This window comes from Falco punctatus, assembly GCF_963210335.1.
Source record: "Falco punctatus genome assembly, chromosome: 11".
In the NCBI taxonomy this organism is placed as follows: Eukaryota; Metazoa; Chordata; class Aves; order Falconiformes; family Falconidae; genus Falco; species Falco punctatus.
The window spans coordinates 25,835,788-25,849,713 of NC_137591.1; the positions used below are offsets into that span (position 1 = coordinate 25,835,788).

Sequence of the window (13,926 nt, forward strand, 5' to 3'; positions counted from 1 at the left end):
GTGGCTATGAGTCACAGTTTGTGTAGAGGTTTTAACTGGTTTTCTCTCTCTTTTTTTTCTTTTTCTTTTTTTTCTGCTCTTAAAACCATTCCCAAGCTTTTCAGATACAAGGGTCAGACTGAAATGGTAGGATGGTGGTAGTTTCAGAGGCACCCTCCCCCCTACAGCTACTGCCCGTTTAATATCCACTGATAGCCAAAGTAACGCTGCAGGAGCTTCTGGTGTTTTCAGATGGACCAGTGCTGTATCCAGTGTGGTGTGTCCTCAGGACACCATATGGTTGCCATCACCCAACCAAACCAATGGTGAAATTATACAGCTGTTTCCTCTACAAATTTGTAAACTTTCATACACGTCCTCTTCAAACTCATAGAGGAAACCAGAAACAGATATGCCAAGACCCAGTTCTCATTTACACCGTGATCCGTGCTATGTGCTTTGCAGCACTGGGAACTGCTGGGGTAAATGAGAATCAGCTCCCAGGCCATGAGCGCATTGCAGTAAGTTCTCTTCCCTGGAGAACACAGCCTCCTTTTGTGTCCAGAGAGCTGCTGATGTTCAGCCCTGGATGTCCTGAGAATGAAGTTCCAGCCTCACGGGTACCATTTCACGGTTAGGAGCCGCGTGCCAAAGGCTGCGGTGCTGCTCAGTGCAGGTCCAGTGGCCTGTGGAGGAGGTCAGGATGGAAACATCACATCTCTGGCAACAGCTAGACAGCCTGAAACAATTATTTTGAAATTTTCAAAACGTGTGAAATCTGTGGTTTATGAAAGAAAAGCTGGCTCATTGACTCTGTCAGCACAGGGTTTTAAAAAGTACAGCTCCTCAGAGGACCTGTACAGGGCGGTCTCTGAAGTTGCATACAGCTTTCTGGGCCCGTGAAAGCACATTTTTGTTTCACACTCTTTCTATGGCCAAAAGCATACCTCTAAAGAAGATCTGGTGTTGTCTTGTTGACCTGAAATCCCTGATGATGTTCAGAAAAAACAGGTTTGAAAGACAATACATGGATTTGATGCACAATTTTTTATGGTCAAAAAAGCCGCTTGCTTTCTATCTGCTTCATCTTGAGATAACTAGGTGTAGTCAGATAGTTAATAGATAAGCTTTTAAGCTGTCAGGAGTTGTTGAACAGTACCTAAATTAATGCCGTTAAAGAAAACTGGTACCCCCAGCAGCTTTGGGAAGCTGCCAGCACTTCAGTGGGATGTGGGAAGCTCCTCGGCATGCATCGGCAGCAGTTGTAACGCAGTCCTAGGATCACAGCGTGAAGATTCAGGCTGGAAGAGATTGAGGCACGATTCCCTGGGAGACCTCTTAGTCATAAACAGAGATGAAAAAATGTCCAGCTACAGCGTTTGTTTACTGTAAGAAGTCTTGTGAAGCTGCCTGGACAGAGTACCCTTTGGCATGCCGAGGCGCCTGGCTTTATTTGCCCACTCTGCTCTGGCAGCTATCGTTGTTAGTTGCAGTATTCTCGTCCATAGCTGGTCTCCAAGGCAATGGTAAAGATCAAATCTCCTCATCAAGGCAAATTACGAGAACAGCGCATTACAAGAACAGCACATGAAGGTCTTCCTTTGGTATTTTAATCCAGTCTCCTTGGAGCTCTTATTCCTGTAAAGTAACAAATGTCATTTGTTTTTTAAAAGATTATCCTTAGCTCATCGGAGATGGATCTCTTAACGAAGAGTGGGTCTCATTCGGACACTTTGGCAAAGTCCTTGTCAGAAGCAAGAGAGTCTGTCTTGCAGCAGTGGAGTCGTGGCTCCCACACGGATCACATCTGTACTTTGCAGGGCACACGCTCCAAACCGCTGGGAAGGGTCAGAGGCATGGCTTGCCCTTCGACAGCGTGACAAACAGTGGTTACGTAGGCAGATGTGCTAAATACACTGCAAGAAAGCATGTTTAAATCAAGTTATGTTCATTATTTTCTAGTAGGTAATGTTTTTCCTCAAGACAGTAGAAAAGGCTTTTGAAAGATACTTATCCCTACCTAAGCACAGCAGGTAAGAAAAATGTAGGGGAATTAATTTGATAGATAAGTAACCTTAGGGATGGGAGGAAAGACAGCTCATGCTGGGAGTGCAGACCCTAGGCTGGTTTGGAAATCCGTTCCTTTGTGTCCCCTGTCACTTGGGCATCCCTCAAATGCGTGCACATCTCTAAACATTCTGCATAACACTGGTAATATTTTCCTTCTCAAAAGCATGCTGCAAGGATTAATTCCTTCGTGTTTCTTTCAAACACACAGAAATGGAGGAGGAGCTCCACAAATTGCCTGTAGTGAGGGGGCAAACTGCTCCCCAGGGAGGTGGCTGCTGCTGGGTGCATGTTGCTGACGGGACATGCATTGCAAAAACCAAACCAAGCAATATTGCCAAGTCTAATAATTTAAAAGCTAAGAATCCAACTTCCAAAATGATGACAGTTTAAAAAAAAAAAATACCAAAAAGACCCTTTGAGCATGTTTTCTCTGTTTAATGAAACTTCATGGTATGCAGTGATGAGGTTTTCTTTATGTCTGTTAGCTATGAGAGTTAGAAACAATTGTTTTATTTTTTTTAAATGAAAGCCAAGATGCCCACAAGTTTTCATGTATCTAGGTAGTGGGAACTTTGGGAACCAAACCACATGTCATAAGACTCGGGCTGAAGCTGCAGGGGCAGCGGGTTTTGGAATATTCTAGCACAGTGGAACAGGATTTCTATTGCCAGTTGACTGTGGGGGTTAGAGATACATGAGGCTCCAAAGCTTAATCCCTGTTAGAGCCCTGACAACACTGATCTTATGTAAGAAGCCTTAAAAACTTTATTGCAGTTCCATGTGTTGTTGAGTCCAGAAGCAGATCAGCAGGCACTGAATTAGCCAGCAGAGTAAAAAGAATTAATTAATTCTATAGAGGTGCCTAATTTCTAAGCGTTTACAACTCTGGTTAATTGTATTCTAAGAATAGTGTCCTGAATGTTTTGTGGTGGGAAGGACTTAATAAACGTGGTTATTAATCAGAAATTTAACAAGTAACAGCTTCAGACCTTATCCCCTGGAAAAAATGTGTTTCTGTATTCCAACTTATTAAATTAAGGTAATACATTTGTGGCTAGTTTTTTAGTATCTATATCTATATTTATCTGTCTGTCCGTCTCATCTGGCTTCAATATCACTGGATTGTAGAGGTGATCAAAAGCAAAATGAGAATGCTGAAGCTAGGGTTGTGTTTGAAATACTGTCTTTCCAGGCTGATATTTTTCCAGTCATTCTGCCAGCAGTCTCAGGTCTGCATCGTCTGTTTAAATTGTCATCTCATCTAAGTGCAGATCTTGGCCCAAGCCAGGGCCATCTGTTGCTGGGTAATAGTTGTGATTTATTCTGCCTCTGGTTGACGTTCATGCTTGCGGGCCAGATGCTGACTTGCAGGATTTGCTTTTATTCATTTTCAGTTTTATACCATGTGTTAATATCACAAACCAGCATTTTAATTTTAGATAGGTTTTTTTTTTTTTGTCTAGTGTTTAAAATTAGGGATGAGTAATAACATCACACACCCCTCTGGGATGCAATTCAGCATATTTCAGAACAGGATAGGAGAAGATAGTTAATGTTTCAGATACGCGTTCAAACAGTGTTTCTAAATGCCTAATATCTTCCCAGTCACTAACCCATCCATTCATTTATGTTGCGTATAAATAATCAGGTATTGCTTTTAAATAAAAGTTGTGGACTATATGAAGACATTTGGGCTTGAGAATATTGGAGGTTCCTAAACTGTAGGCAGAATATTTATGATGCTCTGCAGCATACCGGCTGCTACCTTTGCCTTCAGTGTAGAATGAGGGTAGTTATGAAATGTTGCAAGTTAGGACTAGTTGTCAGAGGGACACTCCTGCATATAAAAGATAAAGGTTATTAGGGAGATGGATAAATTTCCCTAATTCCAGACTTTAAAAAACGGCTGGCTTTAGTAGAGGTAGGCAGTATCTAATCCATGTGTCTTGCACGTTAGCTCCCAGTAGCAGTTTGGACTTCTAGCTGACTGGTTTCTTACATGACTGGCTTCTCCAAAGGTGGCGTTGAAACACTGAGGAGTTGTGCAGCAACTCCAGAGCACATTTGGATACACAAACACAAGTGGAAATTACTTTGTTGTCTCGCTGTCTGCTGTGGGAGAGAAGGCCCTGGGTCTTCCCTCCTACCGCTCAAACTGGTCCGGTAAAACAGAGCAGCAGGTGAATGGATACGTGAACGTACACTTTGCTGTGTAGGTTTGGGAGACATTTCAGAGTCTGGAAGCTAACGGGAAGTTAGTTTTAATGCCTTCAGCTGCATTGAAAATGGTTCCCTGTGGACTTTATATCAGATCTGGTGAGTTGATCTTGTCGGGTTGTGTGCGGAGGGGTTGCTGCCAATGGTGTACAGATAATAGGCAGCAAAATTTTTATCTTATCTGTTTCTGTCTAACAGGATTTTGTGTGGCTGAGCAGGATGTGTTGGGCCTGCCATGTGTAAAATAGGTTCACTAGGTTAGACTGATTTACAATATTGACATTTTGTATATCTGTCCTCTTTAACAGTCCTTCGGTTTTGAATGTCTGTAATTGTCTAGAAAACAACACTCCTTTCGTTCTTCTGAGGCAAGGAAAGGAGGACCGCTGGGTGGGATTCACTTCATACAGCTTCAGGCGTTTGGATGTTGGTTGACTGGTCTGAACTAGACCTCATTCTCATGGGAGTCACTGGAGAGCATCAGACTTCTCTGGAGCTCCTGTTGTCTCCAGTGCTGTCTTAGTGTAGAGCAAAATACCTGCCTGCTTTAGTTGGCTGATGTAACAGAAAATTACTCAACGTTTTTGTTTTAATCCAGATCGTGACGAAAGAATGCAGATAGTAGTGAATTGCTTGTTTCTTCTTTGCAGCTCTTGAAACATCATTCACAGAAATCTAAAATTAGTTGAGATTAAATCTAACTCCTGGTATTAAAAAAAAAAAATAGTTTCTAGGTGAGGCAGAACTAAGAAATGTGAATTTTACATCTCATTTTCAATGCAAGGTTTAAAGTATTGTTTTCCAGCAAATCAGTTTAGTGGAATCTGAACCTGCCCAGCAGTATTATTGCATAGCTTGGCTGTGTTGTAGTCATGGTGTACAATTTGTTACTTGCAGGTGAGTCTGAGCCAAGTCTTTGAATTTAACTATGATGGAGGAGATGCAGAGCTTGTAAAAGGCCAAGTCTGAGGTGTTTGCGCTGCCCCTGTGGTTACCATAGGACTGTTAGGAGAAGCTGGTACTGCCAGCATCTGTCCTGTGGACTGCAGAAAGAGAATCGTAAGATCATCGAAATGGGTAGAGAAGACCTCTGGTGGTGCCTAGCCCAACTTTCTCCCTTGAAGCAGAACTGTTGCTGACAGTAGATAAGGGCAGCCGTGGCTCTGGGGCTTGGAAAACTCCAAGATCCCCTAGCTCTCTTGCTGACCTGTTCCGGGATTGCACCATGCTCTGAGTGAAAAACTGTTTCTGAACATCCAGCCTGAACCTTTCATGGTGCAGCCAAGAAAGGTAATCGTACAGGAGGTGCCAGAGGAATTTCCCTTATTTTTTTGCTATCCAGGAATTTGGCATTTCTGTCATGACACTTTTCAGTGGTGCCCAGCGACAGGACAAGGGGCAGCGGGCACAAACTGCAACACAGGTGGTTCCATCTGAATGTGAGGAAGAACTTTACCTTGAGGGTGATGGAGCCCTGGCACTGGCTGCCCAGAGAGCCCATGGGGTCTCCTCTGGAGACGCTCAAACCTGCCTGGACGTGACTGTGCAGCCTGCTGGAGGAGACCCTGCTTTAGCGGGGGGTTGGACTAGATGGTCTCCAGAGGTGCCTTCCAACCCTGACCATCCTGTGGTTCTGTGTGACACTGATGTTACTTCTGTAGAGGTACTCCAGGTGTTAAGTCTTTGTGATAATTCTTAATACAATTTATACTTACAGTAAATAAAGGTGTCATTATAAACAAAACTAAGCCAGCATCAATTAATGTACCTATCTTCAGATACATTAGTGAAAAAATAGTAGTTACTTGTAATCTGCAGCACTTGCATTTTGCTAGGTAGTGATGTTGTGGGCTCTCAGAAGCACTGAAAAAGAAAAAAAAAAAAAAAAAAACAAAGAACAGGATAAGCATTTTTTTAAAGTGATTTTAAAAATAGTCATCAAATCACAGCGAGGACGTTGTCGCAAAATGTAGTTTTAATGGACGTCTTATCTTTGGCCTCTTCCCTCGGGAACGCTGAATTTCAAGAACAGTTTTTCTGTAAAGTTCATTGTCTTCCTGAGTGTTGTCTTAATCTCTAGTGGATCAGAAACGAGATGGGAATTACATATGTAGTCTGAGAATTATGCCAGAGTGGTTTTATAATTTTGGTACCAAGATGGTTTTAATTACAGTCGTTTATTGAAGTAATGTTTTCTTCTCATGGTCAGTCATTTGGTTTTGGGTTTGGGTTTTTTTGGTGGGGAAAAAAAAAAAAGTGATATTTCTGCAATGTATCTGCAGACTACCTTGACATATTTAGTACCTAACCTCCTGTGTAACTCAGTTCCCTGCATCTTAGACATGACAGTGTAGTGTTTAGGTACTGAAATGGGGAAAATACAGTTACCCTGGCATTAAGAAGTTAACTGTGTCCTGATGGAAGTCTTATTCTGTCTGCCAAAAAGATAACCTTGCCTAAAAGCATGAGGTGTTTGCGTGCCTGTTCTTACCCTTAAGCAGGGAGCTGAAAAGCTGCATGTAAAGTTTCTTGAATGCTGGGTTTGTAAAATATCGTGGGAGTTTTACAAAGGGGAAAGCATGAAATGAGATGAGAGCATCAAACTTGCTTCTGCTTTTTAGCCATGTGAGGTAGATGCTGGCTCTTGTAAAGTGAACGACAGATGTTTAGATCTGGTTGCAAAGGACAGTTGCAAAGACTTCTTAATGAGTTGGTCTCCGCCTGTTTAACATGGTGACAACTGCTGGCTTTCATCCTTTTCAGAGGTACTGGGAGTGAGTTTGGCATTGCTGGGATTGGGAGGGGGCAAACACAGGGACTGGGAAAATAAACCTTTCTGTTAATTCTTTGGGACTTGGAAGAGATACTTAGTGACTGGCAGGTTTTCATTTCACTTAGAGCCAGAGTCAGAAATTTAAACTCAATTTGTCAATTGTCTAAACACAGTCTTTTGTTCCTAATTACTAAGAGAGAGCAAATACATTTCCCTTGCAACGCCCACTGCATACTGAGGCGGTGCAGTGAAGCAACCTTCTGTGAGGGAAGCTAAGCTTTGCAAGGCATGCGATGCTTCCCCTGTCCTTAGCGGTCTTTTTTTGGTCTGTCTGCATCAGCATAGCACAGTAATATGGGAGATGCTTGGACTGGCGCTTTACGTTCTATTACTTCTGTTGGTAAGGGCAGAACCATATTTTCCCAGGCTGCAAGTTGAGCAACTTGAGTTCAGCAACAGCTAAAAAACTGCAGAAAAGCTGCATTTTTCCTGGCAAGTCAGGTCCACATCCAGAGCATCTCCTGCAGATGCAGGCTGCACTGCCAAAACCCAGGGTAGTTAGTTTGAACACTGCTGTCTTATAGCAGCATCCAGCCACCTCGAAGCTGAGATAAGCTACTAAAGCACAGCTTTGCCGTTGAACTTCTCTGGTACGTTTTGTCAGCAGAGCTCCTATTTCACACCCCGTCACAACCCTGACTGATACAGTCCTATCGCACGAGGCATGCGGTGTAGGGCTTGACATAGATACGGCAAGATGACATTTATATATAAAGCAGACAGCGCTGCAAGTAAAGGCTCCAGTTCAGCAAAGCCCTTAACCACATGTTTAAATATCATTGAAGTCAAGTTGAATTACTTTAATCATATACATAAGTACTCTGTTGAATGAGGGCCTAATAGTAGTTTCCATCTCTTTCCACATGATCAAGGCTTTTTCATATTCTGCTGCATGCGATAGGGATTTCTTCTCAGTTACACAGCATGAACAATTGCTGTGACTGCTGGAAGACTCCCTCAACAATTTGAGTTTGCTAATCTGTCATAAATAGTTTTATGTGGAATGCCTGTAAGACAGAATGGAAAGGAATTTTCCCAGCTCTGTACTTCCAGGGTAGATTTAACACATCTTTTCCCCTATTTTCCAGGACCACCTGTTATTGCCAGCCACCACACATAACAAGACCAGAAGACCAAAGATGTCTATAGTTTTGCCAGCTGTAAACATCAATGGTAAGTCCAAAACATGAGAGAGAACGATAATTTCAGAGATGTGCCTAACTTGTATGTGGAAACCAAACTTAGACCAAATGTCTGTCTTCATAGATTTGAAAAAGAAGTCAGGCTGGTCATTTTAGTTGCTGGGGTCCCCGCTGGAGCTGGGGTGCTGGCAAATCACCAGAGCTTGGTCACCGGGACTGTAATGAGAGGTTGCATGGCCTGGCCAGCAGTTCCGCAGTATCTCATTCTAGCTCCTGCGAGGACGGGGGTGGTGCCATCCAGTCCCAGTGATTTAATGCATAGCTGATTAAGGGTTACTTGAATGTGATCTAGTTTCTCTAACTTGGTGGCTGCAAAGATCCTGTCGAGTGTGGAGACTGTCCTCATCCTCTCCTTTGGGTTTTTCCTGCGCCTGCTTAGCAGGGTAAATTCCTTGGCCTTCCTGGTTTGTTAGGATGCTGACTGCCTTCCATCAGCTTCCTCAGCTGTTTACCGCTCTGTTATACAACACTCAGCGTGAGTGGGACCTCTCAGCACGGCATGGTCAGGATTAATAATAATCATGTTACAGTGCTGCAGGATGGCAGAGAAAACAGCTTTGCACTAGGAGCACAGGCTTATTAGTGAAATATTCTTGATCTGCATCTTAGTCCCACGTGAAAGACAGGACATGAACTGAATAAATATATCATTAATTCATATGGTGAGGAGCTGCCAAGTTAGGACATGTTTGGGGCACAGGGTCACTGTCACAGTCATCAAAACACATCGTGAATCCTGTAGTAGTATAAACTTTACTTTCTGAATATCTGTGGACGTAATGCTTTTTAAAACTTTAAGTGTTTAACAGTACAAGTGAATCATAAACTCAAATGTTTTTGTTAAATTCAGGCATGCCGAGAACATTATCTGATGATGCAAATTTCCATAAACTAAGAAAAAAAATAATCAGTTCAGGCTTTCAGCATTTTGATAATTAAATTTTCCCATGCCATACAGTAAGTAGGGTGTGATAGTCTATAACCAGCTATCTTAGGGGAATTTTTATTAGATGTATCAGAATTATTTTTGGCATTTATCTGCCTGAAATTCCCTTTTCATGTCCTTTACAAAAATCCTTTTCTTGCCGAGCTGAATTATCACATGCAAATGGGCACTTTATCACTTGAAGAACAAACACTGTTTCAAGATTGCAAAGTATTTTTTCTTACATGTTACTGAGTCTTGTATCACTTGAAATAACTTTTCAGTTGTTGGAGGAAATAGAATTTGGAAAATACACATCAGAATCCAGTGACAAATCTTATCCTTTGTTAATAATGAAACATTGTGAAATTCTAGTTACTTGAGTTCTTCAGAACATCAGCATAATCCAGGAAATAAAAAAAAAAAACGTCCAGGGATTTGGGCAGAGATGTTGAAACAGATGAGACACAAGGATAGCATTAAGTAAACAACAGCATCAAACACTGTTTCCTCTGTGACACTCAGCCAGGTATTAGGAAAAAAATCACAAGATACACAGAAGCCAGTAGGTAACTTGTCTTGATTTTTAATTTGATTATTAGTAGATTACCTGGAGATGATTCACTAAAAATTCTGCCTGGAGAAGAACCCATTTCTCTCCTTTGAGAACGTTGCTTCTCCACCCTATTCTGCCTCCGTGGGGACTGAGCACGTCCTGAACAAGCATCTGGAAGTTAGCTGACAGCAAAGCTTTCCTCCCAGCTGTCTGCTGTTCTTTAAGCCCACCTTAATTCTTTGTCCACCTGCAGAGAGTTGGCTGCTAGAAGAGGACAGGTCTCCCTGGGAGGAACTGGCAAAACTTTCAGAGAAAGAACTTGTCCCCTCCTGCCTTTTCTTGTGCCTCAGCCAGATCTCTGTGGAGGAAGGGAAACCTTTTCCACTGCCACTTCCTGGCTCTTCCTTTTTGCTGCCCCCAGCCTGGCAGAGGAGATAAAGGGAATGAAAGTGGTCTGTGCTTTGGAACTTTTTCAGAACTTCCATCACTTGCTTTCTTCTGCAGGATCTTTATTTGTCTGTGTATTACAGTTTAGCCGTGACACTTTCCAAACACGAGACAGCTTACTGCTCATCCAAGAACCCTTCGAACTACTTGGACAGTCTTTTCCTAGTAGGACCATCATCCTTTTCTGATTGCATTTTGGTTGCTTGAGTGCCTTCTGAGCTTCGCTAGAGACTCTGCCTTCAGTTGGCTTGAGCCTTTCCCACCACCAGCTGCAGAGACAGAGAACAGGTATGGGCAAAGATTAGGAAGTAAAAGGAGTTGTCAGTCACTGTCCTGCATGACTCTGCATGGAGGTTGTGTGAGATCGGTCTGGCAGTTTTCACCAGTGTACGAAGCAAAATCAGGTTTACAGTTCGGAGAGTTTTTCTTGGAGGGAAGAACTGGGGTAAGCCTGGCCAGTGGCAGTCCCAGTGCTGTGCAGCTAGTGGCAAAAATTTTGTAGTAGACTGATGCGTGTATGTGCACACGCATGCATTCAATAAGGTGGAAATAAGAGAACAATATTGTACAAAGCAATAACAGTATGTTACTTGTTTTCAAGTTAAAAACTTGATAAAAACTATTCAGTTGTTGCATATTGGAAAAAAGTAAAAATGGCCATTACCATGTAACTTTTTCCTATGTGCTTCTTCTCCTGGTCAGCCTGAATCGCCCATGCGCCTTTACAAGCATGGTAAGCCAGCGAAATCCCCTTCTGTGGGCTTCTGTGCAGGTACACAGAAGTATGTTTAAATATTTAAATGTTTCATATGTTAACATGTTAAATACATTTAAGTATTAATCATTTTTTTAAAAGTATAGTAATTCGTTACATGCCAGTACCTGTTAGTTCTCCCCCTCTTACCCTCTTCTCCTCCTTCCCCACCCTGTTCCAAACCCCTTTCCAAGCCTGCTGGGCCACCCCCAGTTCACAGCCAGTACTTGCTGTCAGCTCCTCCCTTTCTGCCTCCTCAGATGCTCTCACGAGCCCTTTACCCTTCTCCCATTCCCCTGCTGGCTGCTCTCCCTGGGTACAGCTCTCCCCTTGGCCCCTGCAGCCAGCCATGTCCACTTTTTGACCTCCTCTGCCCAACGGCAAAGCCCCAGCATTTGTGGACACAAGCAGTGCCGCAGAATATCTGCCTGATGGTACATAAGGACATTAGGGGTGGTAAGCCTGGAAGGAAAAAAGCAGGACTGGGTAGTCCTTGTCCTGATGTACATGGTTTTGCGGGCACCATTGGTGTGCCTTTACTGAGAAATTATTCCAAAAAGAAATATCTTGCAGTTTCTCATGGGAATGAAAGCCAACTGCAATGTACAATTAAACTCTGGCTTTTGTTTTTAAGCAAGTCATGTTTGTTATGCTGGATCGCAGCTATTATTTTAGAAATCTAACTATGCACTTGAGACCAGTTAAGTCTCCAGTAGATTTCATTCCTAAATTTGCTTTTATTGTAATTCAGAGTCTTGTTGGCTCATTACACCAATTCCAGATTGACATATAGGCGGTGCCTTTCTTGAAGTTTAAATGAAAACATCTGCGATTAGCTTTCTATTTACTTAACTTCTGTAAAAAATACAGTGGGTTATAAGATCGATCTTTGGGTCAAAATAATCTATAGAGCACAGCATAGCTAAGCCACTCTTCCTGCCCGAAGCTCAAGCCTTTGTCTCTGCAGAATGCCTGCAGCTTTGCAGCGCCACACACGCCACCAGTAGTCCCCTCCTTGCAGCACACTAAAGTGCTAACGTGTGCACAGCCATTCCGTGTAGGAGACAGCATTCAGCATTTAGCCCATTCTGTTAATGCATTTCTCCCTAGGGTGAGGTTAGGCGCTCTCACAGCTTGCACGTCCTCTTGGTAGGAGCAGCTGTGTATGTCTGTGCAGGTGTGTGCTCACCGTGAGTACCGGTGGCCTTAGCAGCACTAAGGCTAAGAAGGCCTTTTTCACTAGGATCCCCGTGCAGAACAGTTGCCCGTACTTGAAAGTCCTTCCATCGTTTGCTGTCTCTAAACTGAAGGCTGGTGTCTGCACTCACAGCCAAACAAAAGTGAAAGACCTGATGAGAAAGCCCCTGGTGAGGTCTGAGGCTCATTTTCTGGGAATTGGCAGCCATGACAGAGAGAGTTTTGAATTCTTTACAAAGACTCTGGATAGGTGTCACAGTCTGCCTTTGAGAGGGTTGTTTGGGTGCCTGACCCTCTGTAGCTTGTATGTTTCTGGGTTCTTAAGGAGCCCTGCTCCTTTTGTCGTGACACACAACAGCAAAATAGTCTCCTAAGGGCAGAAATGTACTGTGAATGGGATGGTGAGTTTTGCAAAGTCCATGTGCTCTGTTGTGCTGGCCAGCTTGTGATTGCAACCAGTTTCCTCAGCCTTCCTTCCTAGCATCCATCATCATACTGATGTAACAGACTTCAAAAGTGCTCTGAAATAACACCCGTTCTAATGAAAAAGGTCAATAACAATCTAGTGGTAAGGCTTTTTGATCAAAGCTAGACCTGTTTCTGCCATCAAGCAGCATGATTATTTGCATGCAGCTACAAAGAACCTTCTTTTCAACTTGCAGCCATGTGCAGGCCACTCACAGATGTCCAAGGCTGGTAGCTAACTGTCTGTGAAAAATCCATAAGGCAAACAGAACCCACACAGGCTGAGAAGGAAAATAAAAACAAAAGCTCTTTGGGAAGTGACAATGTTCTGTAAGTTCCCATGTCTTGGGGTTAAATAAATAAAGTCTCCAACTTCCTCTGCCTTTCAGGGTCAAGCAAACAAAAGATGCCATTTCCGTCTTTCAGAGCAAGAAGTAAAATTCTCAGTCAGTCATTGAATGAGGAAGATCTAAAACAATATGTACTGCTCAACAGCAGCTGCTTCCCTGAAGGTTGCTGCTTAACGTTTTGGGTATCCTTCTCTCTCACTTGGGATGGCTTGGGAATGGTTTCCAGGAGGCTGATGGCCCCAGCTATCTCTAGCTGTTGGTTCATTCTTCTCATCATGCTTAGAAGCCACAACTCAGTCTGTGTGGCTCCATCTCCCAGCTGCTGTCCTTGGCCCCAGACTGAGAAGCTCAGCCACTCTAGTAGGTGCAGAGATCACATCTCTTGGCCACACCAGCATGATCTGTAGAGATACTTCCCTCATTGTTTCTGCTTTTATATCTGGCTTTAGCAAAAAGTGCTGAGAACAGCACAGCCTTATAAGCTATAGTGTGTGAGCAGAAGGCTCTGGAAGTTGTGTATGTAGGATTGCAACCTATCTGTGAGATGAAAGAAGGGCGACGGCTAAGGTTTTTCAGGAAGGTCACTGAGAATCCTTCAAAGCATCAAGATCTCTAAACCAGGATGCAGGGAAATATATCTGAGAATGTCTCCATGCCGTAAACCTACAGGCTATTTTGAAAACGCCACCCTTCTGCTTCTTGGGCTGCCAGTTGTGGGATAAAAGTAGTTTGGTGAAGCCTGACTAGGGAGGAATCTGAGCTGTGGTTAGCTCTGGGTTAGACCTCACTGCAATAACCGATTACTGAGCCTGGATTGAGAAACGGGGAGATTCTGCCACCCCTTGTGTGCAGTTGTGGGCAAGTATCATGTCAGGTCGCTATGGTTCTGCTGTAATTAGGATGGTTTGCTAATGTCACAGCTGTACTTCAG

At 43.2% G+C, this 13,926-nt stretch overlaps 1 protein-coding gene across 2 annotated transcripts in view; it reads left to right on the forward strand.

The window, feature by feature from the left end:
• The window catches only part of ATF6 (activating transcription factor 6), an 81,716-nt gene that overhangs the window by 53,735 nt on the left and 14,055 nt on the right, over positions 1-13,926 (forward strand). For both annotated transcript variants that reach the window (XM_080407016.1, XM_080407017.1), the window contains exon 15: positions 8,188-8,272. In XM_080407016.1, coding sequence (XP_080263142.1) covers positions 8,188-8,272 — 85 coding nt within the window. The remainder of the gene's footprint in view (positions 1-8,187; positions 8,273-13,926) is intronic.